Source organism: Somniosus microcephalus, chromosome 11 (assembly GCF_052327205.1).
Source record: "Somniosus microcephalus isolate GS21.2 chromosome 11, FLI_Smic_1.0, whole genome shotgun sequence".
NCBI classification, from domain to species: Eukaryota; Metazoa; Chordata; class Chondrichthyes; order Squaliformes; family Somniosidae; genus Somniosus; species Somniosus microcephalus.
The window spans coordinates 217,541,923-217,556,428 of NC_140997.1; the positions used below are offsets into that span (position 1 = coordinate 217,541,923).

Genomic DNA, 14,506 nt, shown 5'->3' on the forward strand with positions numbered 1-14,506 from the left:
TAAAACAAAAATGGACTCGGGTATCAGTTTGACAGCAATGGGCCATTTTTATTTATCATGATGAAAAGCTGATAAAAGCATGTTTTTTTTCTCTTGAACTTCAAAAAGTTACCTTGGGGATTGAAAGTGGTTTCAGGACTTCTCTTTCCATCGCAGAATTCAACGGTGGCTGGGGAGGGACGGGGGAGTCAAGGGCGAGAGAGTGTTTATTGAAAGGTTGATGTTTTCTGAAATTACCCATGACATAAACATTTGTATATGTCATGCGTGTGCGGCACCGACGGGACCGGGATGGTGCCGGTTGATTAAAAATTCCGGATAACGCAGAAGGGACATGGAGTGACAATGGCCCAAGGTACGAGAGCCCCGTAACACAGACACAAGTGCTGGAGCCCCATTCCACAGACACAGGTACAGGGGACCAGGTTACGCAAACAGAGGTGCAGGAGCCATGATTACACGGCAAAAGGTACGAGAACCCCGGTTACACAGCCACAAATATACAGTATACGGAAGCCTCAAAACCTACTCCAGAATTTTGCCGGTTATTAGAGAATTCCGGATTAGGTGCAGATTAAACGAGAGTTTCCTTCCACCCTCTTAAGGAGCTGACTCTTGTTGAGCTGTGGTCCCATGGGTGCTGGTAACCCTCCATCTGCTGGTATCCACACAAGTGACTAGTCTTCACATGTGAGTTCAGATGGGCTATTTGACTGCAGTGGGCATCACAGCCAAGCCTGCTCTCCCCCCCCCCCCCCCCCCCCCCATCCTCGGACAATAGCCACACACATGCAGATTCCGGCTGTGGTACCTTCTCCCGAGCCCTGGCATGTTTAGGCTAAGTGTTGCAACTCCAACTGCTGCCCATCTGACCTCAAAGATTTATTGTTACTGTCGCTCAACTCAGTTGGTAGCACTGTCACCTATGGGTCAGAAGGTTGTGAATTCGAACCTCATATCAGGAGTTTTATCTTTATAATCTAAGCTGAGAGTCCAGTGCAATCCTGAGGGGCAGTTCTATTGTTGGAATGCCACCCTTTAGATCAGACACTAAACCTGGTGGTTGAGGTGAACTATTTGAAGAAGAGCGGGGCAGTTTACCCAGTCTTCTGGTCAAAAGTTCTTCCTGTCCATGAATCCCAACAAAAACAGAGTAACTGGTCATTCATATTCCTATTTGTGGGATCTTGCTGTGTGCAATAACAGCTGCCACATTTGCCTGCATAACCATAGTCACCGCATTCCAAAGTAATTTATGAAGCTCTTGGAGATGTTTCTGAGCGACGTGATAAGGTGCTACATGAAGGGGAAAAAAAGAACTTATGTTTATATAGCACCGTTCACAACCTCAGGACGTCCAAAAGCGCTTTACAGCCAATGAAGGACTTTTTTGATGTGTAGTCACTGTTGTAATGTAGGAAATACAACTCTTTCTACTGGGAAGCATCAAGCTTGTTGCTGTTATCAGGAATTTGAGGTTTGTGCTCCTTCATTGACTGTAACTAAGAAGAACCAGGGTGGAAGAGGATCAGGGATAGTACCACATTTGTAACAGTAGCATGGTGCAAAGAGGTCGGACAATAAACACTTATAGTGAGTTTTCAACATCCTTCCGAAAGTGCAGTGCCCAGAATTGGACACAATACTCCAGCTGAGGCTGAACCAGTGTTTTATAAAGGTTCATCATAATTTCCACGCTTTTGTACTCTATGCCTCTATTTATGAAGCCCAGGATCCCATCTGCTTTTTTAACCCCTTTCTCAACCTGCCCTGCCACCTTCAACGATTTGTGCACACATACCCCCAGGTCTCTCCGTTCATGCACCCTCTTTAGGATTGTACCTTTTAGTTTATATTGCCTCTCCTCATTCTTTCTACCAAAATGTATCACTTTGCACTTTTTTGCGTTACATTTTATCTGCCACGTGTCCGCCCATTCCACCAGCCTGTCTATGTCCTCTTGAAGTCTATACCTATCCTCCTCACTGTTCACTGTACTTCCAAGTTTTGTGTCATCTGCAAATTTTGAAATTCTGCCCTGTACACCCAAGTCCAAATCCAAATTCATGTTACACACACATGAGAGGGTGCAGAAAAGATTTACGAGAATGGTTCCAGGGATGAGGGACTTCAGTTACGTGGATAGACTGGAGAAGCCGGGGTTGTTCTCCTTAGAGCAGAGAAGATTGAGAGGAGATTTGACAGAGGTGCTCAAAATCATGAGGGGTCCAGACAGAGTAGATAGAGAGAAGCTGTTCCCATTGGCGTAAGGGTTGAGAACCAGAGGACACAGATTCAAGGTGATTGGCAGAAGAACCAAAGACGACATGAGAAAAAACGTTTTAACGCAGCGAGTGGTTAGACTCTGGAATTCACTACCTGAAAGGGTGGTGGAGGCAGATTCAATCGTGGCTTTCAAAAAGGAATTGGATAAGTACCTGAAGGAAAAAAATTTGCAAGGCTATGGGGAAAGGGCGGGGGAGTGGGACTAGCTGAAGTGCTCTCGCAGAGAGCCGGAATGGGCTTGACAGGCTGAATGGCCTCCTTCTTTGCTGTAACCATTCTATGAATATAGATTTTTTGGGCTCCTGGTTGTTTCTGTGTTTTTCCCATTCTGCTGCTTCTGGCTAACTGGTCACCTACATCACAGACTCGGGGCTCAGGTGGTAACAGAGATTAGCTGAAAGATTCGAAATGATCCTCTAATTGCTCTGTGTGATGAAGTTTAGGATCCTAGAGAGAGGAAGAAAGGTTCACTCGGATAAGTATTACATTTAGAATATGCAGATGTTAACAACTTGGAGAGAGATACAAAGTTTTACTGAGCAAAAAGTTGTACAATGAAAGTAGCAATATGGAAAATCAAATTCTACAATGAAACAATTGCCAGCCTTATATATAGGGTATAGGAACACATGACCCTGTGTGCGTCTCTATGTCTCCTTGTGTGTATGCCCTCCATGGCCTCGCCGCTCCCTATCTCTGTAACCTCCTCCAGCCATACAACCCTCCAAGAAATCTGTGTTCCTCCAAATCTTCCCTCTTCTGCATCGCTCAATTCCTTTGCCCCACTATTGGCAGCCGTGCATTCAGCCATCTAGGCCCTAAACTCTGGAATTCCCCCTCCCCCACACACCCCCTCCCCCAAACCTCTCCGCCTCTTCACCTCTCTCTCCTCCTTTAAGACGCTATTGAAAACCTACTTCTTTCACCTGTCCTAATGTCTCCTTCTTTGGCTTGGCGTCAGTTTTTGTCTGATTATGTTACTGTGAAGCACCTTGGGGCGTTTTACGATGTTAAAGGTGCGCTATAAATGCAAGTTGTTGTGTATTCATGTTTTTTGTGTCTGTGTGCATGTGTCTATCTGCATGTGCATGTGTGTGCATAGAGTCATAGAGTCATAGAGTTATACAGCACGGATAGAGGCCCTTCGGCCCATCGTGTCCGTGCCGGCCATCAAGCCCTGTCTAATCTAATCCCATATTCCAGCATTTGGTCTGTAGCCTTGTATGTTATGGCATTTCAAGTGCTCATCCAAATGCTTCTTAAATGTTGTGAGGGTTCCAGCCTCCACAACCCTTTCAGGCAGTGAGTTCCAGACTCCAACCACCCTCTGGGTGAAAAAGTTCTTTCTCAAATCCCCTCTAAACCTCCCGCCCTTTACCTTGAATCTATGCCCCCTAGTTATTGACCCTTCTACTAAGGGAAAAAGCTCCTCAGTATCCATCCTATCTATGCCCCTCATAATTTTGTACACCTCAATCATGTCCCCCCTCAGCCTCCTCTGCTCCAAGGAAAACAAACCCAATCTGCCCAGTCTTTCTTCATAGCTGAAGCGCTCCAGCCCTGGTAACATCCTGGTGAATCTCCTCTGCACCCTCTCCAAAGCGATCACATCCTTCCTGTAGTGTGGCGACCAGAACTGCACACAATATTCCAGCCGTGGCCTAACCAGTGTTTTATACAGCTCCATCATAACCTCCTTGCTCTTATATTCTATGCCTCGGCTAATGAAGGCAAGTATCCCATATGCCTTTTTTACCACCTTATCCACCTGTTCCGCCGCCTTCAGGGATCTGTGTACTTGCACACCCAGATCCCTCTGCCCCTCCGTCTTGCCTAGGGTCTTACCATTCATTGTGTATTCCCTTGCCTTGTTAGTCCCCCCAAAGTGCATCACCTCGCACTTTTCCGGGTTAAATTCCATTTGCCACTGTTCCGCCCATCTGACCAACCCATCTATATCGTCCTGCAGACTGAGACTACCCTCCTCACTATTTACCACCCTACCAATTTTTGTATCATCCACGAACTTACTGATCATACCTTTTACATTCATATCCAAGTCATTAATGTAGACCACAAACAGCAAGGGACCCAGCACCGATCCCTGTGGTACCCCGCTGGCCACAGGCTTCCAGTCACAAAAACAACCTTCGACCATCACCCTCTGCCTTCTGCCACTAAGCCAGTTTTGTATCCAATGTGCCAAGGCACCCTGGATTCCATGGGCTCTTACCTTCTTGACCAGTCTCCTGTGCGGGACTTTATCGAAGGCCTTACTGAAATCCATGTATACCACATCCACTGCGTTACCCTCATCCACACACCTAGTCACCCCCTCAAAAAATTCAATCAAATTAGTCAGACATGATCTTCCCTTGACAAAGCCATGTTGACTATCCCTGATTAATCCTTGTCTCTCCAAGTGGAGACAAATTTTGTCCCTCAGAATTTTTTCCAATAATTTTCCTACCACTGATGTTAGGCTCACTGGCCTGTAGTTCCCCGGTTTTTCCCTACTTCCCTTCTTGAATAATGGTACTACATTAGCGGTTCTCCAGTCCTCTGGCACATCCCCTGTGGCCAGAGAGGTCCTGAATATATGTGTTAGAGCCCCCGCAATCTCTTCCTTTGCCTCACACAGCAGCCTGGGATACATTTCATCCGGGCCTGGGGATTTATCCATTTTTAGGCCAGCTAAATCCGCCAATACCTCCTCCCTCTCGGTGTTAATATGTTCGAGCATATCACAGTCCCCCTGCCCTATTTCTATGTCTACATCGTCCTCCTCCATCGTGAAAACAGATGCAAAAAATTCATTTAGAACCCCTCCTACATCTTCCGGCTCCACACACAGATTGCCACTTTTGTCCCTAATGGGCCCTATTTTTTCCCTAGTTATCCTCTTACCCTTAATATACTTATAAAACATCTTAGGATTTTCCTTTATTTTGCTCGCCAGTGTTATTTCATGGCCCCTCCTTGATCTCCTAATTTCTTTTTTAAGTATCCCCCTGCACTTTTTGTACTCCTCTAGGGCTTCCTCCGTCTTTAGCCTTTTGTATCTGCCAAAAGTGAGTGTCTGAGTGTGTGTATGCCTGTGAGTGTCTGTGAGTGTGTGTATGCCTGTGAGTGTCTGTGAGTGTGTGTATGCCTGTGTGTGTCTGTGAGGGTGTGTATGCCTGTGTGTGTCTGTGAGTGTGTGTATGCCTGTGTGAGTCTCTGTGAGTCTGTGTGTGTCTGTGAGTATGTGTATGCCTGTGTGTGTCTGTGAGTATGTGTATGCCCGTGTGTGTCTGTGAGTATGTGTATGCCTGTGTCAGTGTCTGTGAGTGTGTGTATGCCTGTGAGTGTCTGTGAGTATGTGTATGCCTGTGTCAGTGTCTGTATGTGTATGCCTGTGTCAGTGTCTGTGAGTGTGTGCATGCCTGTGAGTGTCTGTGAGTGTGTGTGTGCCTGTGTGGGTGTCTGTGAGTGTGTGTATGCCTGTGTGGGTGTCTGAGTGTGTGTATGCCTGTGAGTGTCTGTGAGTGTGTGCATGCCTGTGTGTGTCTGTGAGTGTGTGTATGCCTGTGTGGGTCTGTGAGTATGTGTAAGCCTGTGTCAGTGTCTGTATGTGTATGCCTGTGTCAGTGTCTGTGAGTGTGTGCATGCCTGTGAGTGTCTGTGAGTGTGTGCATGCCTGTGTGTGTCTGTGAGTGTGTGTATGCCTGTGTGGGTCTGTGAGTATGTGTAAGCCTGTGTCAGTGTCTGTGAGTATGTGTAAGCCTGTGTCAGTGTCTGTGAGTGTGTGTATGCCTGTGTGTGTCTGTGAGTGTGTGTATGCCTGTGTGAGTGTCTGAGTGTGTGTATGCCTGTGAGTGTCTGTGAGTGTGTGCATGCCTGTGTGTGTCTGTGAGTGTGTGTATGCCTGTGTGGGTCTGTGAGTATGTGTATGCCTGTGTCAGTGTCTATGAGTGTGTGCATGCCTGTGTGTGTCTGTGAGTGTGTGTATGCCTATGAGTGTCTGTGAGTATGTGTAAGCCTGTGTCAGTGTCTGTGAGTGTGTGTATGCCTCTGTGTGTCTGTGAGTGTGTGTATGCCTGTGTGTGTCTGTGAGTGTTTGTATGCCTGTGTGTGTCTGTGAGTGTGTGTATGCCTGTGTGTGTCTGTGAGTGTGTGTATGCCTGTGTGGGTCTGTGAGTGTGTGCATGCCTGTGTGTGTCTGTGAGTGTGTGTATGCCTGTGTGTGTCTGTGAGTGTGTGTATGCCTGTGAGTGTCTGTGAGTGTGTGCATGCCTGTGTGTGCCTGTGAGTGTGTGTATGCCTGTGTGTGTCTGTGAGTGTGTGTATCCCTGTGTGTGCCTGTGAGTGTGTGTATGCCTGTGTGTGTCTGTGAGTGTGTGTATGCCTGTGTGGGTCTGTGAGTATGTGTAAGCCTGTGTCAGTGTCTGTGAGTGTGTGCATGCCTGTGTGTGTCTGTGAGTGTGTGTATGCCTGTGTGAGTGTCTGTGAGTGTGTGTATGACTGTGTGTGTCTGTGAGTGTGTGTATGCCTGTGTGGGTCTGTGAGTATGTGTAAGCCTGTGTCAGTGTCTGTGAGTGTGTGTATGCCTGCGTGTGTCTGTGAATGTGTGTATGCCTGTGTGGGTGTCTGAGTGTGTGTATGCCTGTGAGTGTCTGTGAGTGTGTGCATGCCTGTGTGTGTCTGTGAGTGTGTGTATGCCTGCGTGTGTCTGTGAGTGTGTGTATGCCTGTGTGAGTGTCTGTGTGTGTATGCCTGTGTGTGTCTGTGAGTGTGTGTATGCCTGTGTGAGTCTCTGTGAGTGTGTGTATGCCTGTGTGTCTGTAAGTATGTGTATGCCCGTGTGTGTCTGTATGTGTATGCCTGTGTGCGTCTGTGAGTATGTGTATGCCTGTGTCAGTGTCTGTGAGTGTGTGTATGCCTGTGAGTGTCTGTGAGTGTGTGCATGCCTGTGTGTGTCTGTATGTGTATGCCTGTGAGTATGTGTATGCCTGTGTGTGTCTGTGAGGGTGTGCATGCCTGTGTGTGTCTGTATGTGTATGCCTGTGAGTATGTGTATGCCTGTGAGTGTCTGTGAGTGTGTGTATGCCTGTGTGTGTCTGTGAGTATGTGTATGCCTGTGTGTGTCTGTGAGGGTGTGCATGCCTGTGTGTGTGTCTGTGAGTGTGTGTATGCCTGTGTGTGTCTGTGAGTGTGTGTATGCCTGTGAGTGTCTGTGAGTGTGTGTATGCCTGTGTGTGTCTGTGAGTGTGTGTATGCCTGTGTGTGTCTGTGAGGGTGTGCATGCCTGTGAGTGTCTGTGAGTGTGTGTATGCCTGTGTGTGTCTGTGAGTGTGTGCATGCCTGTGAGTGTCTGTGAGTGTGTGTATGCCTGTGTGTGTCTGTGAGTGTGTGCATGCCTGTGAGTGTCTGTGAGTGTGTGTATGCCTGTGTGTGTCTGTGAGTGTGTGCATGCCTGTGCATCCCCAGCATCAAAGCTTTGACCCCTCCTCCCATTGACTGCAGCCTCTTGCCACCAAATTCCTGCTCCCGCCCAAAGACCAGGTAGTGAATCTGGCCAGGTGTTGAGCGGGATTCCGGGAACTTTTATTTAATTTAATTTAAGCCCTGCCGTTAAGATCGGGTGGACCTCCACATCCCCAAACTCTCCATGTTAGCTACCCGCTACCGGGCTCACGTGCACCATTCCTGCCCCGTGAAAATTGAGGCCATTGTGTTTGTTGACATCATCCTGTCATTGGTGTTAAACTAATTGAGGCATCACTGGTTAATCCATGTTCCAGAACAAAATGCTGTCATAATGTGTCGTTGTCAATTTGTCCGATCTAATCCGAGTTTACAGACTCTTGGCCGGAGTCCAGATCGACTGCAGTTTTCTCCTTCCTTCCTCTATATATTGTCTTTGTAGATAACACTTGGTCATGTGATCTCCCAAACTGATTTCGATCGCCTGAGGGGGTTAGAGACGAATTTTCCAGAGTATTTTTTTTCCTTATTGGCACTGGACTTTTTCTCTTTTTTTTTTGCCTCTGCCAGGAGATTGCCTGGTTTCAGGGGGTGGGGAGAGGGGAGGAAACATTTAGTGGTGATACTCTGGCCATCATGAGTGTGGGGCAGGCTTGAATGTCCAGCTGGTCTTTTCTTGCCCATCAATTTTGTATGTTCGTATGCTATGGGGAAAGAGCAAGGGACCGGGGCTAATTGGATGGCCCCTTCAAAGAGCTGACGCAGGCACGATGGGCCAAATGGCCTCCTCCTATGCTGTATGAATCTATGATTCCCTGAAAGTACTGGAGTAGAGTTCCATGAGCACCAGAGGCTCTGTGATACCTCACCCAAATGACTGTTCATCATGTGTTTTTCTTCAATTCATTCTCAGAATGTGGGCATTGCTGGCAAAGCTGGCATTTATTGCCCACCCCTAGCTACCCTTGAGAAGATGGTAGAGGTGGGCCACCTTCTTGAACCACTGCAGTCCGTGTGGTGAAGGTGTTCCCGGGGCGTTTCAGGATTTTGACCCAGCACCAATAAAGGAACAGTGATATATGTCCAGGTCAGGATGGTGTGTGACTTGAAGAGGAACTGTGTAAGCCTGGGCACTCAATTTCTCTGGGTATATGACCTTGGAGGCAGCTAAGCCCGATCATGTCCTCTCCTGACATCTACACGCAAGCCGTTCACCCATCGCCCCTGTGCTCACTGACCAACAGTGGCTCCCGGTTAAGCAACGTCTCAATTTTAAAATTCACATCCTTGTTTTCAATGGCCTCGCCCCTCCCTATCTCTGTAATCTCCTCCAGCCCCACAACATTCCAAGATATCTGCGCTCCTCCAATTCTGGCCCCTTGAACATCCCCGATTTTAATTGTTCCACCATAGGTGGCCGTGCCTTCAGCTGCCGAGGCCCTAAGCTCTGGAATTCCCTCCCTAAACTTCTCTGCCTCTGTACCTCTCTTTCCTCCTTGAAGACGCTCCTTAAAACCTACCTCATTAACCAAGCTTTTGGTCATCTACCCTAATGTCTCCTTATGTGGCTCGGTGTCAAATTTTGTTTTATAACACTACGTTAACAGTGCTATATAAATATAAATTGTTGTTGCTGTTGTCTCCAGCAGAGGCCGCTGGCTGACAGTCAGGAGTGACAGGCCTGCTTGGTTTTATTCTCCCTTCCTAATCCAGGGGTGCTGACGTTAACTGCAGTGCCCCAGCTGATTGCAGGTAATTCTGCATTGATTGGGGATCGAACATGGACTCTTCTGGTGTTTGACTCAGTATCAATCGATAAGGTGCCTTTACCCACTAAGCCATCTGGAAGTTCATCTATAACATTTGTGTCCCTATATTCAAAAATGTGCTGCTTTTTTTTTTTTTAAGTACACTCCCTGGAAAATTTGAAAAATATTGGAAAGTTCTCATACGGAGTGATATGATAGGTAATACTTCTGATCAGTGAAGTTCATGTATGAATGCTTAATGGCTCATTGGTTAAGGTGTGTAAAAATAATACATATAAGCATGTAGCATGTAGGTGAGCTTGGCTAATGGGAAGATGGCTCCTGATTACAGAGATGGTGCTTTTAATATTACTAAAACATTCACAAAAAATTAAGTTTCCAGTCAAACACTTCCGCCAACACAGACACACTGAGAACTTTCCACACCATTCTAATTTTTGTTCTAAAGATACACTGACTAGTTGGATAGTTTCCTCTTTGGATTTGCTTTTCGTTACTGGAGTAAAATCTACTGTTAATGCTGCATTAAAACTTCTCTTTGGTAATGCACTGGTTAAAGTGTTCATGTAAAATGTCCTTTGTGTGCTATTTGAATGCAGTCCTTTAAAATTAACCACAACCTGCATTTATACAGCGCCTTCAATGAGAAAACATCCCGATGTGCTTTACTGAGGGGAAGATGAAGGAAAAAAATTCGATAAAAAACAAATAAAGGCATGCCGTTCAGCCCTGATAAGCGGTTTACGACAGTTGACCAAGAACTTGGTAGAATAGATGGGTTTTGAGAAAGTTTTTAAAGGTGGCGCGGAAAGTGGAAAGGTGGAGGGATTCACACATGAAGTTCCAGAGAATGGGGCCAAAGCTCGGTCACCAATGGGGGGGATGAAGAGGGCGGAGTGGGGGGGGGGGGTGGGTGCGGGGAGTGGGTGCACAAATGGGTTAACAATTGCATTAATTCAATTCAACTCAATTTTTATTTGCCATACGTACTAATACAATGGAATGCTTACTCCCCGTGGGGACACGTCAGCTATTCTTACAGCGCCGTGTTCAGAAAGTCAATTCTTTGGCATCCAGTGGCAGTGGGAGCACGATGTCCCTCAGCCGCTCCGTCCTCCTCGTCACCGCGGCCTCCTCCTCACTGTTGCCGGCTCGGCTCCACGTGTGGTGGCCTGCTTCTCCCGCTCACCCTCTGGCCACCATTCCCGGCTCCCCTCCTCCCAGTCGGACTGCGAGTCATCGTGGCTGCTGCTGCTGCTCGATGCGCTGCACAATGTAGTGCACAATGGAATTTTACACACAACCATTAACCAGACTAAATGTAACCCTCTGATCACCGTCCAGTGATCTGTCCCACTCACCACAGTGAGGAACCTAAGGATTCTATCCCTGTACTGACTGTTGGTGATACGTGAATAACCATTTAATACACTCATCGGACACACCTCTTCCCACTAATTTAATGCAGGCTCTTTATTTTAAATGAGTTAACATGTCCACTAAGAAAGAAAAAGAAAAGAAAGACTTGCATTTATATAGTGCCATTCACAACCTCAGGACATCGCAAAGCGCGTTAGTCAATGAAGTACTTTAGAAATGTAGTCACCAATGTTCCCTGTAATTTTTATTTAGGTGCACAGGACCTTTAACTGGCTGAGGGGCCGATTCAAATTTTTGCACAAGCATGGTTATTCCCATGGGAAAGCTGATGAGCAGCGGAGCCTCCAGACCGCTGCGTGGGATCTCCAGACTGCTGCGCGGGACCTCCAGGCCGCTGCGCGGGATCGCCAGACCGCTGCACTGGACCTCCAGACCGCTGCGCGGGACCCCCAGTCCGCTGCGCGGGACCTCCAGACCGCTGCACTGGACCTCCAGACCATTGCGCGGGATCTCCAGACCGCTGCGCGGGAACTCCAGACCGTTGCACGGGACCTCCAGACTGCTACGCAGGACCGCCAGACCACTGCGCGAGACCTCCAGACCGCTGCACTGGACCTCCAGACCGCTGCGCGGGACCCCCAGACTGCTGCGCGGGACCTCCAGACTGCTGCGCGGGACCGCCAGACCGCTGCGCGGGAACTCCAGACCGTTGCGCGGGACCCCCAGACCACTGCGCGGGACCCCCAGACCGCTGCGCGGGACCTCCAGACCGCTGTGCGGGAACTCCAGACCGTTGCGCGGGACCTCCAGACCGCTACGCGGGACCTCCAGACCGTTGCGCGGGACCTCCAGACTGCTGTGCGGTCGCGCAGCTTAGCGGGAACATTGGTAGTCACTGTTGTAATGTAGGAAACGCGACAGCTAATCTGTGCACAGCAAGCTCCCACACATAGCAACAACAACAAAAACAACTTGTATTTATATAGCGCTTTTAACGTCGTAAGAAGTCCCCAGGCGCTTCACAGGAGCTTCATCCAACAAAACTTGACACCGAGCCACATAAGGAGCTATTAGAGCAGAAGAGGTAGGTTTTAAGGAGCATCTTTAAGGAGGAAAGAGAGGTAGAGAGAGGCGGAGAGGTTTAGGGAGGGAATTCCAGAGCTTAGCCGCCAGTGGTGGAGCGATTAAAATAGGGGATGCTCAGGAGGCCAGAATCGGAGGAGCGCAGATACCTCGGAGAGTTGTAGGGCTGGAGGAGATTTCAGAGATAGGGAGCGGCGAGGCCCTGGAGGGATTTGAAAACAAGGATGAGAATTTTAAAATCGAGGTGATGGGTGAACTGGACTTGGTGCGAGTTAAGATACGGGCAGCAGAGTTTTGGATGACCTCAAGTTTACAGAGGGTAGAAAATGGGAGGCCAGCTAGGAGAAGTATAGCGGTAACAAAGGCTTGGATGAGGGTTTCAGCAGCAGATGAGCTGAGGCAGGGGTGGAGTCGGGCGATGTTACGGAGGTGGAAGTAGGTGATCTTAGTGAAGGCGTAGATATGTGGTCGGAAGCTCATCTCGGGGTCAAGTAGGACACCGAGGTTGCAAACAGTCTGGTTCAGCCTCAGACAGTTGCCAGGAGAGGGATGGAGTCAGTGGCTAGGGAACAGAGTTTGTGGCAGGAACTCAAAGGCAATGGCTTCGGTCTTCCCAATAGCAATGAGATAATGGCCGGATAATCTGTTTTGGTGATGTTGATTGATGGATAACTCACCTGCTCTTCTTCGAATAATGCTATAGGATTTTTTACATCCACCCCAAGAGGGCAGAAGGGGCCACGGTGTAACATCTCATCGGAAAGACAGCACCTCCGACAGTGCAGCACTCGCTCAGTACTCCACTGGAGTGTCAGCCTAGATTTTTGTGCTCAAGTGTCTGGAGTGGGACCCTGGACTCACGACCCTCTGACTCAGAGACGAGAGTTCTACCATGTGAGCCACAGCTGACATTCTAAGCAAGTTGACCATATGAGCATGTTCATCCATTGATATCACCAACTGGGCTCCTGTGTCTGCTATTAGAATTTTCCACTTTGAATTTTTAAACTGTGATTATAGAAATTGTTTCATCTAAAAATGGCTTAATTTTTAAAATCAAAATCCATTCATAAAGTGTGTTTTTTAAATTTATTTTCCTCCCCTCCCATCGTCTCCCTAGGCTAAATAACTTTACTTTCCCAAGTCAAGGAGATGAACTGGAGACCCTCTCCTGGCCCATCTCCCTTTCCACTTACCAGCTGGCCACTAGAAGATTTTGGAGCTGACTGCCTAGGCAACTCAATTCAACACCTTTCTACAGCAGCAAGCTTAAAATGGAGAAATCGCTGTTGAAAAGTCACATTACAAATCAAATCAGAATTTCATGACAATGTGAGTTGGATTTCCAACACAGTGTGCCATCATAACATTACAGTATTCCTCTGCTGTTAAAAATGTTCTAAAATTCTCGATCTTGTGCTTGAGAAGATCATAACAATCAAATACTCAATAGTCGACTTCCCATCCACATAGTCAGCAGACTACATGGACATTGAGCCTATCTCAGTTGTCTTATAGATCCTGATTTAATCGCAACTTAACCTGCCATCGTGTAAGATAGAATCCCTTTTGTTTCCTCTCTCAGGCCCTCTGTAGTTCACATCTTCTTTAGTACCTCCCTGTTCTCAGACGTTCCTGATCAGTGGCACGGCTGGACGCTGAAGAGTCCGAAAGTTGTGGGCCAACAACAACGGTACCAACAGAATTCACGTGTGAAGTTGCGCGCCAGGGAAGCAAAAAGCACAGCAGCCGAGAGAGGATGTGTAGAAAGTTGAAGGAGGAGGCACAGCCCAGGAAGTATGCACACGAGAGGCTGAACACAAAACTGAATATAAGGGAGGAAATGACACCAGGAAGTTTCCGAGAGTGGGAGAAGGAAGGACATTAGAGCCCGTTGAAGGGAAGGACGAGAAAGGCAAAGATAGAACGAGAGAGCTGTGTAAAAGGAAAAAAATGCAAGGAAACAGTGATGACGAAAGAGAGAGGTATGTGGGAATTAAGAACTATGGAGAAATAATTAGAACAGGTTTGGAGATCAAAGTAGAGGCAAGCCTTTTTTTTAAATGTAACATCACTGGCAGTTTTACTCATTTGAATAGTTACAAATTAATTTGTGATTTTTAAACTGTGAAAGAAACTCTCTGGGCCATTCACCTGCTCCTCTATATCAGCTACTCACTGCCCCAAGCTCTGTCTCCCAACTATTCCTTGATTTCCCTGCTGGTATCTCTGTCAACCATATCTTCTGCTTTTTCTCACCTGTTCTTCACTTCTGTTGCTCACACTGACCTGACCCTTCCTTCGCACGCTGTTACCATTTCTCGCAGTCTCCCTCATCTTCTCCATTTTCTCACAGTTTGTACGGACTGTCTGCCACTCATTCCTCACACTCTCGGTTTTGTCATTGGCCCATAATTTTCTGTCAAAATAACGGTGAGGCTAATACCGCTCGCCGTTATTTATGTGCAAATACTACAGCAGCTTCAGGCGAGGGCAGATGTGAGGCTAAACGCGGAAATCCA

The 14,506-nt window shown here is 47.6% G+C and overlaps 1 protein-coding gene across 2 annotated transcripts in view; it reads left to right on the forward strand.

The window, feature by feature from the left end:
- Positions 1-14,506, forward strand: part of slc26a6.2 (solute carrier family 26 member 6, tandem duplicate 2) — a 208,508-nt gene that overhangs the window by 28,363 nt on the left and 165,639 nt on the right. The window contains exon 1 of one of the 2 annotated variants that reach the window (XM_086001954.1): positions 13,851-13,969. The exons of the other annotated variant lie outside the window; for it this stretch is intronic. Coding sequence (XP_085858080.1) covers positions 13,938-13,969 — 32 coding nt within the window. The 5' untranslated portion in view covers positions 13,851-13,937. Of the gene's footprint in view, positions 1-13,850; positions 13,970-14,506 lie in introns of those variants that run through there. 2 annotated transcript variants of the gene reach the window in all.